General features: G+C 31.0%; 1 protein-coding gene across 1 annotated transcript in view; it reads left to right on the forward strand.

Moving 5' to 3' along the window:
* The window catches only part of LOC145296663 (membrane metallo-endopeptidase-like 1), a 336498-nt gene that overhangs the window by 215192 nt on the left and 106508 nt on the right, over nt 1–14798 (forward strand). The window contains exon 13 of the mRNA XM_080142602.1: nt 4722–4799. Coding sequence (XP_079998728.1) covers nt 4722–4799 — 78 coding nt within the window. The remainder of the gene's footprint in view (nt 1–4721; nt 4800–14798) is intronic.

Here is a 14798-nt window from a genome sequence, read left to right on the forward strand (position 1 = left end):
TAAGAAGAGAGAGAATTAGAGAGAACCTTGTCATTTACGGCCTTAGAATTGATTATAATTTTGCACTTATACCGTTACGTCACAAGTCTAAGTAACGCAAGTTATCGATGCTTATCTAAAAGAAAACTTAAATGTAAAAGATAATATTCTCCGGAACATAACTGAAGAAATCACAAATATATCACAAATCATATTTGAACGACATACATGCAATATGCAGATGAAGTCAGCTAATAACGAGTTATAAAACATTGCAATCAAACTGAACTCGACATTAATTTAGCTGACTCCAACAATTCAACGTTTTTAACAATCTGCCAATTAGACAGAGAATTAAAATAAATTGTACATTTTTTCACTGGCTATGTTCAGCTTTTTTGTTTACTAATGTGTCACTATTTGTCAAATCCCGAAGCCCACTTGAAGATAAGGATGATTCGTAATGATGCCAAGGGATTTGATTAGTTAATAGGGCTGTAAACATTTTTTTACATTATACTTAAAAACGGCCATGTTTTAATTAGCTGGGAACCATCAGGACACCGTGTTCCACTGACAGGCAGTTCTAAGAAAAAAAAAAAACTTTACCCAAGGCAATTTCGTTTAGTTTTAAGTAGGTAGACAGAAGAGAAAAAACTGTTGCCACTAGTAGTAGCAGTAGTAGCTAAATGAATTTTTCTTGTAAATGTTTTATAAGGGAGACAGTAGATTAAAGTTCAGTTGAACACTTGCAATGAGAATAATAATAAAGTAGAAGTCTTCTACAAGAAAAAATTGGTTAGAGACGAGAAAATGGAACAGCTTACTAGATTTTGAAGTCGGTATTGTAATTTGCGGAGGAAAGCGTGTATTAAGCAACCTTTTTCCAAATGTGGCAACATTACGCCATCTTAGGACATATTAAACACTCATACATGTAGATTGCGTTAGCAGTAATATACTTTCTGAAACGGTTCAGTGATCCAATCACTTTTTCATTAACTCCTGTATCGTTTTTGTTGAACTCGTGTATCGTTTTTGTTGAACTCGGGAATCTGAGTGGGATTGCGAACATAACTATGTATTCTATCCACGAAAATTGAATGTAGTCGTTCCATGAAGTAAAATTTAGTTCTAGGTAACATGCCTATGGCAGATGAAAAGTTCAATCTTCAATGGGGGCAATACTTTACATAGAGTTGCAAATTACATAAGATTCCTAACTGGGCATGGGTGACAGAATAAGAGTGTAATATTTTCGTGGATTAAAAAATAATTCCGTACAAAAGTCCGTGCAGATTCCCAAGTTTGGCACAAAAATTCACAAGTTCTACAAGATACAACTGATGAAGGTCAGGAGTTACATCGACCGATACATTGTGTGAAGATACAAAAAAATATTCCGAATAATTCAAATAACATAACTTATTAAGAATTAGTGCTTTCTTTAAGCTTTTTGCGTTATTTTAGTTGACGCCATCGCAGAGGACAACAGTTGTTTTTTTTGTTTTGTTTTTGAATGCATCCATTATACTTAACGTTTAATAAGAAAGTCCGGTTCACGTGCAGAAGAGTTTGCACTCGAAAAATCACAAATCCAAATAACAACAACTAATAAGTTATATCTAATGCATTAGAATAAAATTCCAGACCAAACTCTTCTAGTTTAAACATGTGAAGGCGAGTTAAAATATATCATATCATTAAAAATGTTACAAATCGGCCCATACAGTACTAGAAGCAGAGTTCTGCGATATTATGGCTTACAGATTCTTGAATATAAATCCTTCTGGAGGTTACCGCTTAAATAAGACTTATGTTTGGTTACTCCAACGTCAAATAACCGGATTTGAAAAAGAATTTTATTCTAATGCGTTTGACATAAATTATTCGTCTTTATTTTTTATGTTTATAGTATACCGAACGTAAATTATTCAGTAGTTTACCGTAAGCTAAATTTATTTTTTATTTAAAACATGTTTTTTTTTTCTCGTTTTCGTCATCACATTTCTTTTAAGCAACATAAATGGTCCGCTCTTCATTTCCATCATTTCCCAATCGCTGTCCGCTGAAGCGAACTTGATTATTGTTCATTTTCATTTAGTTTCAAACTGACATTTCCGACACTCGTTAAGTTGTCCAATCAAAACTAAGAATTCGTCAATCCTTCCACCTCTGTTTCTGACGTATTCGTATTTTGAAAATATTTCAGTAATGAAGAAAAAATAAAAAAAGAGGAAAACGGTAGACAATTCTTGAAATCTATTAATTCTAGATACCCTCGGCATTTAATCGTAATATGAAAATCAAAATAATTATACAAAGATTGAGAGCGAGAGAGGGGGAGAGAGGGAGTTTGTAAGAGAAAACTTGTGTGTGCGTGCGTGAACATGTGTATATGTATGTGTGTTTCCCTAAAGAAAAAAGTCTGTATGAATCAGACTTTTTATGTTAGACCGGCTTGATTCTGTTGCTGGCATTGTTACATGAGAAACCAGATAAAGATCGCCAAGATCCCTGAAGAAAAATGGAATGACGTAACGGACTAGACATGCCCTGTTACAGGGTTCAAATAAGAGTCTCCAATCTAATTTGTCTTGTATTATCACATTGCATTTTCACATTGCCACATGTTATTTTACATGTTCTTTAATGGAAATTGTTCTGACGAATTCGAAGCACTGGTACCACTTTGACATGAATATTCCTGATTAATTTTACAAACAACGAAATCTCACGTAGACATCCATCGACGCTGAAGAACTTTCTCCTCTGATACTTTCTTTCCTCGAGCTGCTAAACTTTATTTTTTTCTTTCCATTTCCTCGCCTCGTTTTCCATCTTATTTTAGTCGACTGAATTTCCGCCATGGTTCACTTCTTTACAAATATATGTATATATATATATATATATATATATATATATATATATATATATATATATATATATATATATATTAAGTAATGTGATTATTATAATCTTATTATATATCTAAATTACAACGAGCACTTTCTCTTTCCTGTATTTTAATTAAACTAGTAATTTCACTGTTACATTGAAATACACTCAGCTCTTTAGACTATTGTTCTAATCTCCTTTAAATATATATATATATATATTATTTTATTTAATCTTACTCTATTCTACTATCTCCTTATCTTTTATTACGTGTTTATAATATTTCCTTATTTATCTAACGACTTTACTCGTTGAATATGTCCTTTACACCGCTATAAAACACTATTTCTTGTGTATTCCCTCTATATCGTCATAATCCTCCCCATATTATATTTCTCATATTTCCCATTCTTATAATTTCAAATTTATCTAAAGTTTCCAGCTAACTTAAATTCACCCACATTAGTTCAGCCACCGCAGATACTCCGCACACTCTTCGTCCATCACTCCACTAGATACCAGATACCTTAATATTTCCCAATTATTCCTTCATCTAGATCTTTTATTGTAAAACTGCAACCTAGTCCCCTAGTCCTTCTTCTGATGAGAAGTATTAGATTTAAAAATACTTAGGTATAATGAGGATATAACACCTCTAAAATTGTAACTTTTCCTTATTACATCGACAAACAAATCTATGTATACCAATATATAGATTTATTTTGACTATTATTCTATATATTTTTTTACGTTTATGATATATATATATATATATATATATATATATATATATATATATATATATATATATATATATATAATAAACATGCTTTTTCTTTGTCCCGTTAAATAAACTCTTTAACCAATCCGACGTTCACGTAGTTTTTGATTAACAATTGAGAAACAGTGGCGACAGACGAGAGCATTGATAATACCTCGGTTACAGTAAGAATGCACCTTTAAATGATGTCAAACATTCGTGATGATAAAAGGTCGTTCAACATGTGTACCAAAAGTTTATATTCAAAATTATTATTATTGCTGCATCAATAGGAACTGATTTCACACTGCTGTCATGTAATACTTCGTGGATTGTTTTATAATCACATAAAACATTATAATATTGTATCATTTTCAATAACAAATAAATGAAAGTTCATACACGCGAGTGTGTATATGCGGTGGTCTTTTACATGCTTCGCGAGGTTGTTGTTCGTCGAGTATTCGTTGGGGCTTTATTTGGAAGGAATGGATTTAGGAGCGAGAGTCGAGTAGCTAGTTATTTACTACTTACTTAAACTTTCCAACTTGACTAAATGAGTGACGCGGACGGAAATACAATGTAGTGACATTTTACTTAGATTATTCTACATTATTAGTCATGACTCGTTCGTATTGCTTCCCGGTGGAGAGAATTATCTGAAATTTGTAGTTTTTTTAGCTTGAAAAAAAAAACGTGACCTTATTTGTAATTTATTATCGTTCGATTCCTATTTTGTCTTGGGCGTTTGAACCCCATACCTTAAATTTACGTCACCTGTCTTTGGAAACAATTTTGTTCGCAGATAATTATCATTGTAACATGTACCCTTATCAAAATTCATAATATATACGTATGAGACTCTAAGAAACGAACAGCGTCATGGCTGTAACAATGAGGAAAAAGATTTTGTTGCCACAAAGAACAAACGTGTTAGAGTTGTTTCGGAGTCTATAGGGAACTTAATCGCTATTGACGTATACCACCTAGTATGTAATAATATCGATTAAATTGGAATTTTAGCTTGTGAAAAGTCTTGCATTTGGAGGATTCATATATGTTTACGTGTTTTCTTTTTCTTCAGATTAAAAATCTCCTGGAAATCATTGGATATAACAATGAGAGTATGGTTCCCGCAAACGTCAACCGTTTATTTGATGGAGTAAGTAAGACAATATTATTATGAGTTAAAGTATGCATGTTACATTTTCAGGAACAAAAGTCTTTATACATACATGTTCATACGCGCGTTTTTTTACTGCTTTGTTTAACACCGATGTTTCTCTTCACTACATTTCTGCGCGATATTAGGCTGTATAACAATGCTGTGGGCATTCGTAACACAATCATCGGGAACTGTGGTCAGAAACAAATCTAAAATTGATGCGTGTTGTTCTTGCTGGTCAGGGAAGCAGGTTGGAAACGTAACCATCTGTGATAGATGAAAATGAAAACAATTCTCACCCCTGGCGTACAAAAAATAAGGTGCTTGTGCAGTATATTACTCACATTAAAAAACAAAGGAAATCCTACCTGTGAAGTACATAAAAGTTATTAAAACCGAAAATTACGTTATATATTCGAGTAGTATGACGTTTTAATAAGAAATAAGGTGCAACTTCACTATAACTCCAGATGAAAAACAAACTAATTCTTAATCTAGATGCACAGAAAATTTAACACAACAGAAAATTACTTAAGATTATCAAGTCCTTTCATTTTTAAATTAGAAAAAAAAGGTAGTTTTACAGTATCTTACCCAGGAAAGAATGTACTTGTACAGTATAGTACTCATATGAAAAACAAAAAAAAAATCTTACCTGTGGCATACATAAGTTATCAAAACCGGAAACCACGTAATATACTTGAGTAGTATGACGTTTGTATGAGAAATAAGGTGCTTCTTCACTATAGCATTCTGATGTAAAAACAAACAATACAGAAAATTTAGCACAACAGAAAATTATGCAAATTATTTTAAATATGTGTTGTACATTACCTGCCCTAGAAAAGGAATAATTTTTCATATACGTGGCTGTAAATTTCCTGTCCTAGGGAATATACAATTATTTCATATATATATCGCATGATACCCGTCCTAGGGTAGTTAAAATATTTTTTTGCTCATGATGGCAAGTGGTACATAGACAACAAAAATTCCTCCATCATAAGAATAACAGATATATTCAAAACTAACTTCATTTTTCTCATTGTTTTATATGGTTCCAGTCAACGCCGCATGACCCTGCTATATATATATATATATATATATATATATATATATATATATATATATATATATATATATAAGTGAACGTGTCTGTGTGTCTGTGTACATTTCCATACGCAATAACTCTGTCAATTTTAAGTCTAAAGACGCCAAATTTGATATACAGGGTACTGAGAGTTGAAAAAATCGACGTAATCGGTTTTCGGCCAGAAATTTGGCGATTAAGGGGTCAAAGTTCCACGATTTGATCTTTGAGAACTCTACCAAACTCCTCCGACAATTTTGGGTGTAAACACTTGAAATTTTAGATATAGGTTCCTTGGACATGAATCCAACTTAATAACTTGATTTGGGCTCAAAACAATGAATATTAAGGGGTCATAATAGAGGTCAAAGTTTAAAAAGAAATGACCTTTTTTTCTGGCTCAGCATACACCTCCAAACACTCGGGCAACACTGGGTACCCATTTCTAGTATATATATATATATATAAATATATATATATATATTAAACAATACTGTAGATTTAGCTTTTGAAAGTTGGTAAAGGTAAATATATACACTTTTCAAAATCTAAAGCTCTCTGGTGTAAAAATTTTTAAAAAACCCAGCAAAACTAGTGTTTCTAAAGGTATTTTAAAAATATTATATGTCATTTTATTAAGTAAATTTTTTTTCATATATGAAAACAAAATATTACTCCAAACTTGCATTATTTTGGGCAAATCTGTATTTACATAGACTTAAGTGTATATATATATATATATATATATATATATATATATATATATATATATATATATATATATATATATATATGATGAAAATAATGGAAATAGTGTTCCGACAAAATAGAGAAAATAATACATAATACGGTTTGTTCCTTTTTATTCTCTCTCTCTCTCTCTCTCTCTCTCTCTCTCTCTCTCTATATATATATATATATATATATATATATATATATATATATATATTTTATTTGTGATGATATATATATATATATATATATATATATATATATATATATATATATGTCATCACAAATAAAAATGATATATCAAAAACATATAATTTTTATAGCTGTAGGAGATTTATTAGAGATTTATTGATGACCGTATATGCATGAATGAAAACGAGATATTTGAAAAAAAAATCTTATAAATCCAAAAGAATTTGAATTAAACTGTAAACCTAGAGAAACACGAGCCACATTTCTGGTTTTAGATTTAAAAATTGAGGATACAAATTTTATTTATAAAATGTTTATTAAAAGAAACCCTTTCCCTTTGGAAAAAATTCGTACGATCTCTATTTATGTTTTATGGAACCATTATGTCAGAGTGTTTGAGAATAGCTCGCGTTACCGTAAAATGAATAGATGTGTGTATCTGTATGAAAAATAGACTATATAAAGAGAAAAAATGATCACGACAGGGATGTGGAGCACGAATAAATAACATTTGAGATCTCGCGTGAAGCGGAGAGAACATTCTAGATCATATGGGTGAGGTCACGACTGTAAGATTAAGGAAATACATGTTGTCACAAAGAACACGCGAGTTGAAGTTATTTCCCTTTTCTTGGTCTATTGCGACTGAAACTGCACACAACGTTATATATATGTATATATATATATATATATGAGAGAGAAAGAGAGAAAAAATATGCGTTAAGGTCACACGAATGAAAAGAACCAAAATGTGATTTTGAAAGTAAGATGATACGCATGCTTGTTTAACTATCCTATGTCCTTGAAAACGCCGGGATCCTTTTTCCTAATACAGAACCGAAAGCTACAAGAAAAATTACAGAAAAAAAAACGAGGAAAAAGGGTAAAGAAAAATAGAACAGAAAAAAAAACAGGAAAATTGAATTTAGGAAAATATTGGAGGTTTCCACCTAAACCCTGTGATGTCGATATCGTAAATTACATCAGCTACTTATATGACTTCCCGTGATCTTGAACTGCTCATAGCGATATATTTTCTGGTTAGAATATTCCAGTGGCCTCTCGCCACAAGAAGATACATTTCCTTTCGAAATAATTAATCAAATATATAAAAAAGCTGTGTGACAAGCGAATGTATCGTTGCCAAACATTTCTTTTGTTTCTAATAAAAAAAATATATATATAATGAATAAGTCATAGTAGACAATCTGAGTTTCTCACGGGAGAAACGAATCTAATTACGAATGTTTCATTCCTGGGCGCGTTTAGCAAAAGTCGGCAAAGCAGAAGAACGCTCGATCCAAAGTCTGCGTAATTGGTTAGATTCAGTTTCTGATATAAAAACTTCTGTTTTGGGTCGCTTAATTATGAAATTTGGCAAGTTTTGTGCAGATTTTTATTAATTACTTCATTTATATAATTGTTAAGTGAAAGTTCTGCATTCTCTCCTTCATTTAAACTTTTTCTATCAAACCTATCTCTCTCTCTCTCTCTCTCTCTCTCTCTCTCTCTCTCTGTGTATATATATATATATATACATATACATATACATATACATATATATATATATATATATATATATAAATGAGAGAAGAAACAAACCAAGGTATATGTTCATCAATCAACATTACGAATTAATTTCAAAACTTCCTCAGGATAATCAAATTGAAGAAGTAAAACACCAGTATAATGTTAGAAAATATACTTGTACTGGTATTTTCTTTTTTCAATTTAATCATCCCGAGAGAGTTTTGAAATGAAGACGTAACGTTGATTAGCATGTTTTCATTTTTCATTTCCTTATCTCGTCAAATAATATTTGTTTTATTTAATTCACACACGCATGCACACAAAAACACACACACATATATAAATATATATAAATGTATATATGAATATATATATATATATATAAATATATATATACATATATATATTTATATAATATATATATATATATATGTATAAATATATATAGAAATATATAGAAATATATAGAAATATATATATAAATATATATAAATACATATATAAAACATATATATATAAATATATATAAAAATATATTTAAATATATTCATATATATATAATGAAATAAAAAATACAGTATTTACCTGATATAAGCAATGGTATACTTCAATCTATTAATATAAAAGTGAAAATGTATGTATGTTTGTATGCGTGTTCGCTTTTTCTGTATGTCTACAAAAGGGTTTTTCAGAGAAGCGGTCAGTCGCCTAACAACTTTTAAAAACTTTTTATATCACATATAAATCGTAATATTGTTGTATTGTGGTGTGGCACATAGGTTGGGAATCGTAGTAGTGCGTAGGACCCGCTGGCCGTGGTACATTGCAGTTTTAATTACGTCGATCGTCCATGGGTTCACCTGTTTACTAAGCGGTTGTCATGACAACGAGTTAAGACTAGTGAGTTATCTCACCTTAGACTGGCACTTTTTCCTTATCTTGCCTCTCGTCAATTGTCAAAAATGTCATAACACGTTGAACCTGAAAACAAAGCGGTTGACAACTTAGAACGATCAGCCGTAACTTAAAAATATGCATTAAAAGACGTAAGTCACAATTGCGTTTGTTTTTGTATAAAATTATATTTTACAATATATTTACAATTTAAAACAATTCGTCTTTTTTTTTCTTTTGGTGGTTTTGAAGTTCACCGCGATGGTAACAGTGTTCTCACAGTGTTCTGAGGAGGGAAATGACGTTTCAACGATCCGGTCTTCAGCAACATGTGCTGTCCCTTGTTTCTCCTCTCTCTGCTAGCTCTCTGCTTCTTCTCGTTAGATTCACCGTTTTTATTGGCATTTTTGTCGGTTTGTTTTTTTCCTATCCACGCGATCTGTCAATCAGCTGATCGATAATAGAACATGCGTTCTTTAGTCACGTTTTGACAATTTCTTTGCCGGTTCCTGACCTCAGATGATCATCCGATTTATCTTCAGCTGATCGACACGTGAATTTACCACTCATGCCAATATCTGTACTTCCAGAGCTTACGAGGAATGTCACGTTTCTTTGTTTTGTAAACAAAAAAATCGTCGTCCGATTTCTCTGTTTATGACGTAAGCACTTTCTCTTTTCAACTGGTGGACAATCGATTATTCGATGCCCACTCTTTTAAATCTTTTATTAAAGAAGTTTTTTCTTTTTAGTTATGTATGATGGTTCCAGCCATCAATTACATAACAATATCTCAGAGTTAACAACGAAGCTCGCCTGTCTATTTAATTTGCTCGACTTTTGGAAGATAAATATTCAACATTTGTCGCTCGCCGCATGTGGGTTAGTCTTTTTCCTATAACATCTTGGGAAGCGTTCCCGAAGTAAATGAAATACTATCCCGCAGTCAAACTTGACCTCATTAACTCATTAAAACGGGCACCTGCCAAATCCTAGTAATTAAATAAATTCAAACGTGCTTTCGTTAGCATCTCGCGGTGGGGCAATGGTTAACGTCGCACGTTCTTTTTTTCACACTTTAATTTACATCTTTGACTCAAGGGTTCGGGTTCGATCCTCGTACTTACCTATCAAAAAAAAGTAAAAGATGATCACACTTTAAAAAAAAAGCAATAAACAAAAATGATTTTATCATTATAATTGACATTTCAAAGTTTAAAAAAATTCTAAATTAAATTTTACTTTAAAAAAGTGTCTTCAAAATGTGTGACCATCTTTTACTTTAAATCCCGCTCGAAACTGGTGCACTACACACTTGAAACCACCGGTCTAACACGTAAATTCCCGTATCTTCTACATAACACCGAAATGAAGAAAAAAAAATTCACGAACCGGACTTTCGACCCTGATGAGGCTATGTATTAGCGAAATATAGGACTTACAAAAAAAAAGCAATAAACAAAAATGATTTTATCATTATATTCGACACTTAAAATAAATTTTACTTTAAAAAACTGTCTTCAAAAAGTGTGGCCATCCTTTACTTTAATATATATATATATATATATATATATATATATATATATATATATATATATATATATATATATATATACATATCAACTATAAGTTGAAATTAATCAAATTTATTGTTTGACTGAATCCCAAACAAGACAATTTACAAAGTCCTTATTCGGGAGTGGATTCGAGAAATAAGATGGACAGAAAATCCACATTGGCTTAATTAGGAATAGGGGATCAAAGTATCTTTGGACTGCTGCGCTATCCGCAAAAGCTATTCCCATAACTTCAGCTGCGTTGAAAATGTTCCAACCTGATTAATTATATTAAACTGAAGTTAAATTTGGATTTAATTGTTTCTAAAGAGTTCTTTTCGCTTTTCGGATTACCTTGGAAAGAATCTTCATGCAAGCTGAAAGTTTATTCCTGGTTTGTTTTTATTTTATATTTCCTACATTTTTTCACTCGTTTTTTTAAAGGACATGTACATCTTTTCAATTTATGTCTATAATAAACGGCGATTTAATTTATTGCCATAATCAGCAAATTCTAGCATTGCTGCAAATATAATTTGCTGATTTCTTTCTGTCCTCCGTAGAATAAGGACTTGTTATGTTGTTTTTGGAGTATTTAGTCGAGCAATAACTTTGATTGTAAATTTCAACTTATGGTTTTAATTTATATTATACATATATATACACATATATACATATATATTCATATATATATATATATATATATATATTTACTATATATATATACTGCTGATCAAACATTTAAGACCACTTAAAATCTATTAAAAATACTGTCTTAAGGATAGATTTTAAACGCTTCCGACTTAAGGTAACCAAGACTACAATCTAAAAGATTATGGAAACAAAAAAGCTACATTCTAAACATTTATTTTTAAATTTTACATTTTAATTAAATCAGGCTTTTTACACATGATGAAAACTATAAGACCAGAGACAAAAATTCTATTAACTTGTACAAAAAGTGTATGAAAAGTGTATGTAAACATTCAACAATCAAACTTAATAATGAGTTCTACCTACACTAATTTTGATGACTTCAAAAATTCTTTACGGCATTCCTTAAGGAAAAGACACCCCATACCATTACGGACGCTTCACCACTATGACGTGTGGAAAAAATTTCAAGAGGCATGTTTTTGTTATGCCAATATCGCTGGAAGCCATCAGTATCATCTAAATTGAATTTTTCTCATCAGAAAACAGGACTTTCTTCTACTTGTGAACGTCTCAGGTTTGGTATTCACGACCAAATCTTTAGCGGTCCACTTTGTGAAGTGGGAGCAATCGAGGAATTCGTTTACGCTTTTTATTTATCATGCTTTTTTGTTGTAAGTGCCGTCTGATGGTTATTGGACTGCAATCAGTATCTGTAACCACCTTCATTTACTAGAAGTAAGCCCTCTGCCATTCTTAATAACCTGTCTAATTCTGTTACTCAATGCAGGAAAAAAACATTTGGAGAGGGGGAACCTACCAAAGGATTTTGCTGTTCCATAATTCTCAATGGTCTTTAGAAAGTTGCAAATAACAGTTTTACTGCGATTTACGTAAGCTGCTATCGCTCGCTGTGCCTAATCTTGCTTTCGGAATCCTAAAACTCGAGAGCGCTCAATTTCGGTTAGTTTTCTTGCTTTAAGCATGGTAACACCTAACCACAGTGATTGCTAATCTCTTACTGAATTAGAACATTAGAATAACCATAAATCTAACAATCTATACCCCTGGTATTATCATTTTGATCATGTGTAAAAAGCCTTATTTAATAAAAGTGTAAATTTTTTAATAAAATTTTGGATATACCTATTTTTGTTTTCATAACCTTTTAGATTGTAGTATTAGTAACTTTATTCGGAAGAGTTTAAAATCTATCCTTAAAAAAATGTTTTTTGAAGATTTTTAAGTCGTCTTAAATTTTTGATCAGCAGTCTATATAGCCATGAGAGTAAGGAAAATAGAGTAAATTCAATTCTATAAGAAAAGAATTATCGGAATACCATAAAGCTCAACAAATTCAATTAGAGCTTTTATAGGAAAACAAAGAAAAATAAAGGGGTCCTCTCTATCCCCCAACTAAATGTTTGTATACCGTGATTAAATAAGTAAACCATTCTATATTTATATATATTTATATAGTGTTTGACTTCATTCACTACTCTTATTGTTTCCTATATATACATATATATATATATATAATTTATAAAATATATATGGCGATTAAGCTACACTGAATATTCTGCGTTTCATCCACTATAGGATTCGTCAGGCTTATGCGCGAATTTTGTGGTTGCTTCTTGTTTTTATATATGTTGAGGATTTCTAGTTAGCCAATCAGCTTTCTAGTATCCACCGCGCCCCATCCTATCAGCCAATGGGCATGCATTTTATCGAACTAAGGATCTGTTTTAGAGCTAGGTTAGTGGATTAAGGTAGATCTTTTCCTTCCTTTTTATATATATATAAATATACCTATGTGTACACACATACATGTACATATTTATATATATACATATATGTGTGATCGTATATGTATATTCATGTTTATTTAATTTATTTATTTGTTTGTTTTCTATTGTTATTGTTAGTTTTAAAGCTATTTTGTATCGCTATCCTAGAGTAAGTTTTATTTTGTGAACACAGTTGTTTGCTATTTCTCGTCTACAGTTTAATAGATTTTGAGGTTCTTTAAAGTACAGGATAGCAAATTTTTCATGGAGGCATAATTTACATGGGTCGTCTAAATGTCTGCACGTGGTAGCTTGTCTCATTATTTTCCATTCGACTACCGGCGAATGTCCGCTTTCTTTGAGTTCCCAGTATTTAATCGCTAGTGTTGTTTTATACGGTGTTTTTTTATTTTTTAATGTACTTTTGTGGTCATGATATCGGGTTTTGAAATCTTAGGAAGTCATGCCTATGTAATATTTCTTGTTATTCGGGTTTTCTTTCGCAAATATTGTTGCTTGATAAACTACACTTTTTGTTAGACTGGGTAAAGTGTACGGTGTCTACAATTGCATTTATCTTGTTCGTTATTAGTATTTTTATTTATGGTATGGTTGTTCTTGTCCGGGGTTGGTTTGTTATTATTATTATTATTATTATTATTATTATTGTTATCATTATTATCATTATTATTATTATTATTATTATTATTATTATTATTATTATTATTATTATTATTTCTGCTAGTGGTTTATTTCTGGCATGGTGTCTACTTTTTATTGTTTATTTTGTTGTTGTTTACATTGTTTTCATTTAGTATTTTGTTATTATGTGCTTTAATTACCATCTCTAATTTTTCGCAACAACTGTAAGATAACTTCAAGGTATTTTTATTGAAGATTTTGTGTAAGGGGTTGGTTGCGGGAAAGTGTTTTTCAATAAGATCTAGAAATTTCTTGCCAAGTTTTGTTTTTAACATTTGATTGTATGAGGCCGTATCCTAAATTATAGTTCTTTTTCTTCTATTTTTGATTTTATTATAGCTGTTGGTGTTTTGTTGCTTATATTTGATATCGATATTTTTGTATCCACTATTTCTTATGGCTGTTTCGTAGATATTGGTTGACCTGTTAAATGCATTTTCATCACTTGAGTTATTACTGAGTCTACTTACGATCGAGTTAGGAATGTGCTTTATAATTGATGGTGGGTGGTTGGACTTAGGATTTACGTAAATTGGAATAGCGTTATCTTTTAAGTATGGTTCATATGTGTTTTTATCTAAGTTTAACGTGACGTCCAGGAAGTTTGTTATTTTTATGTTAGCTGATACGTCCGCTTTTAGGCCTATTTTTTTCATTTCTGTGTGTATGATTTTCTTAAAGTTTTCTCCCTTGACTTTGTTGGAGTTTTTTATTATAGCTAGTCCGTCATCTCTATATAGGCCAATATCCGTAGTATCGAATATGCTTGTGAGGGTATATAGAATGAATGATCCCACAAGATCTGATGCCTCTGCAGAGTCTCTGGCACCCATCGCCAAATCGAACGAATTTTTTA

This window comes from Euprymna scolopes, chromosome 17, assembly GCF_053919585.1.
Source record: "Euprymna scolopes isolate OS-2025 chromosome 17, ASM5391958v1, whole genome shotgun sequence".
Classification (NCBI taxonomy): domain Eukaryota; kingdom Metazoa; phylum Mollusca; class Cephalopoda; order Sepiida; family Sepiolidae; genus Euprymna; species Euprymna scolopes.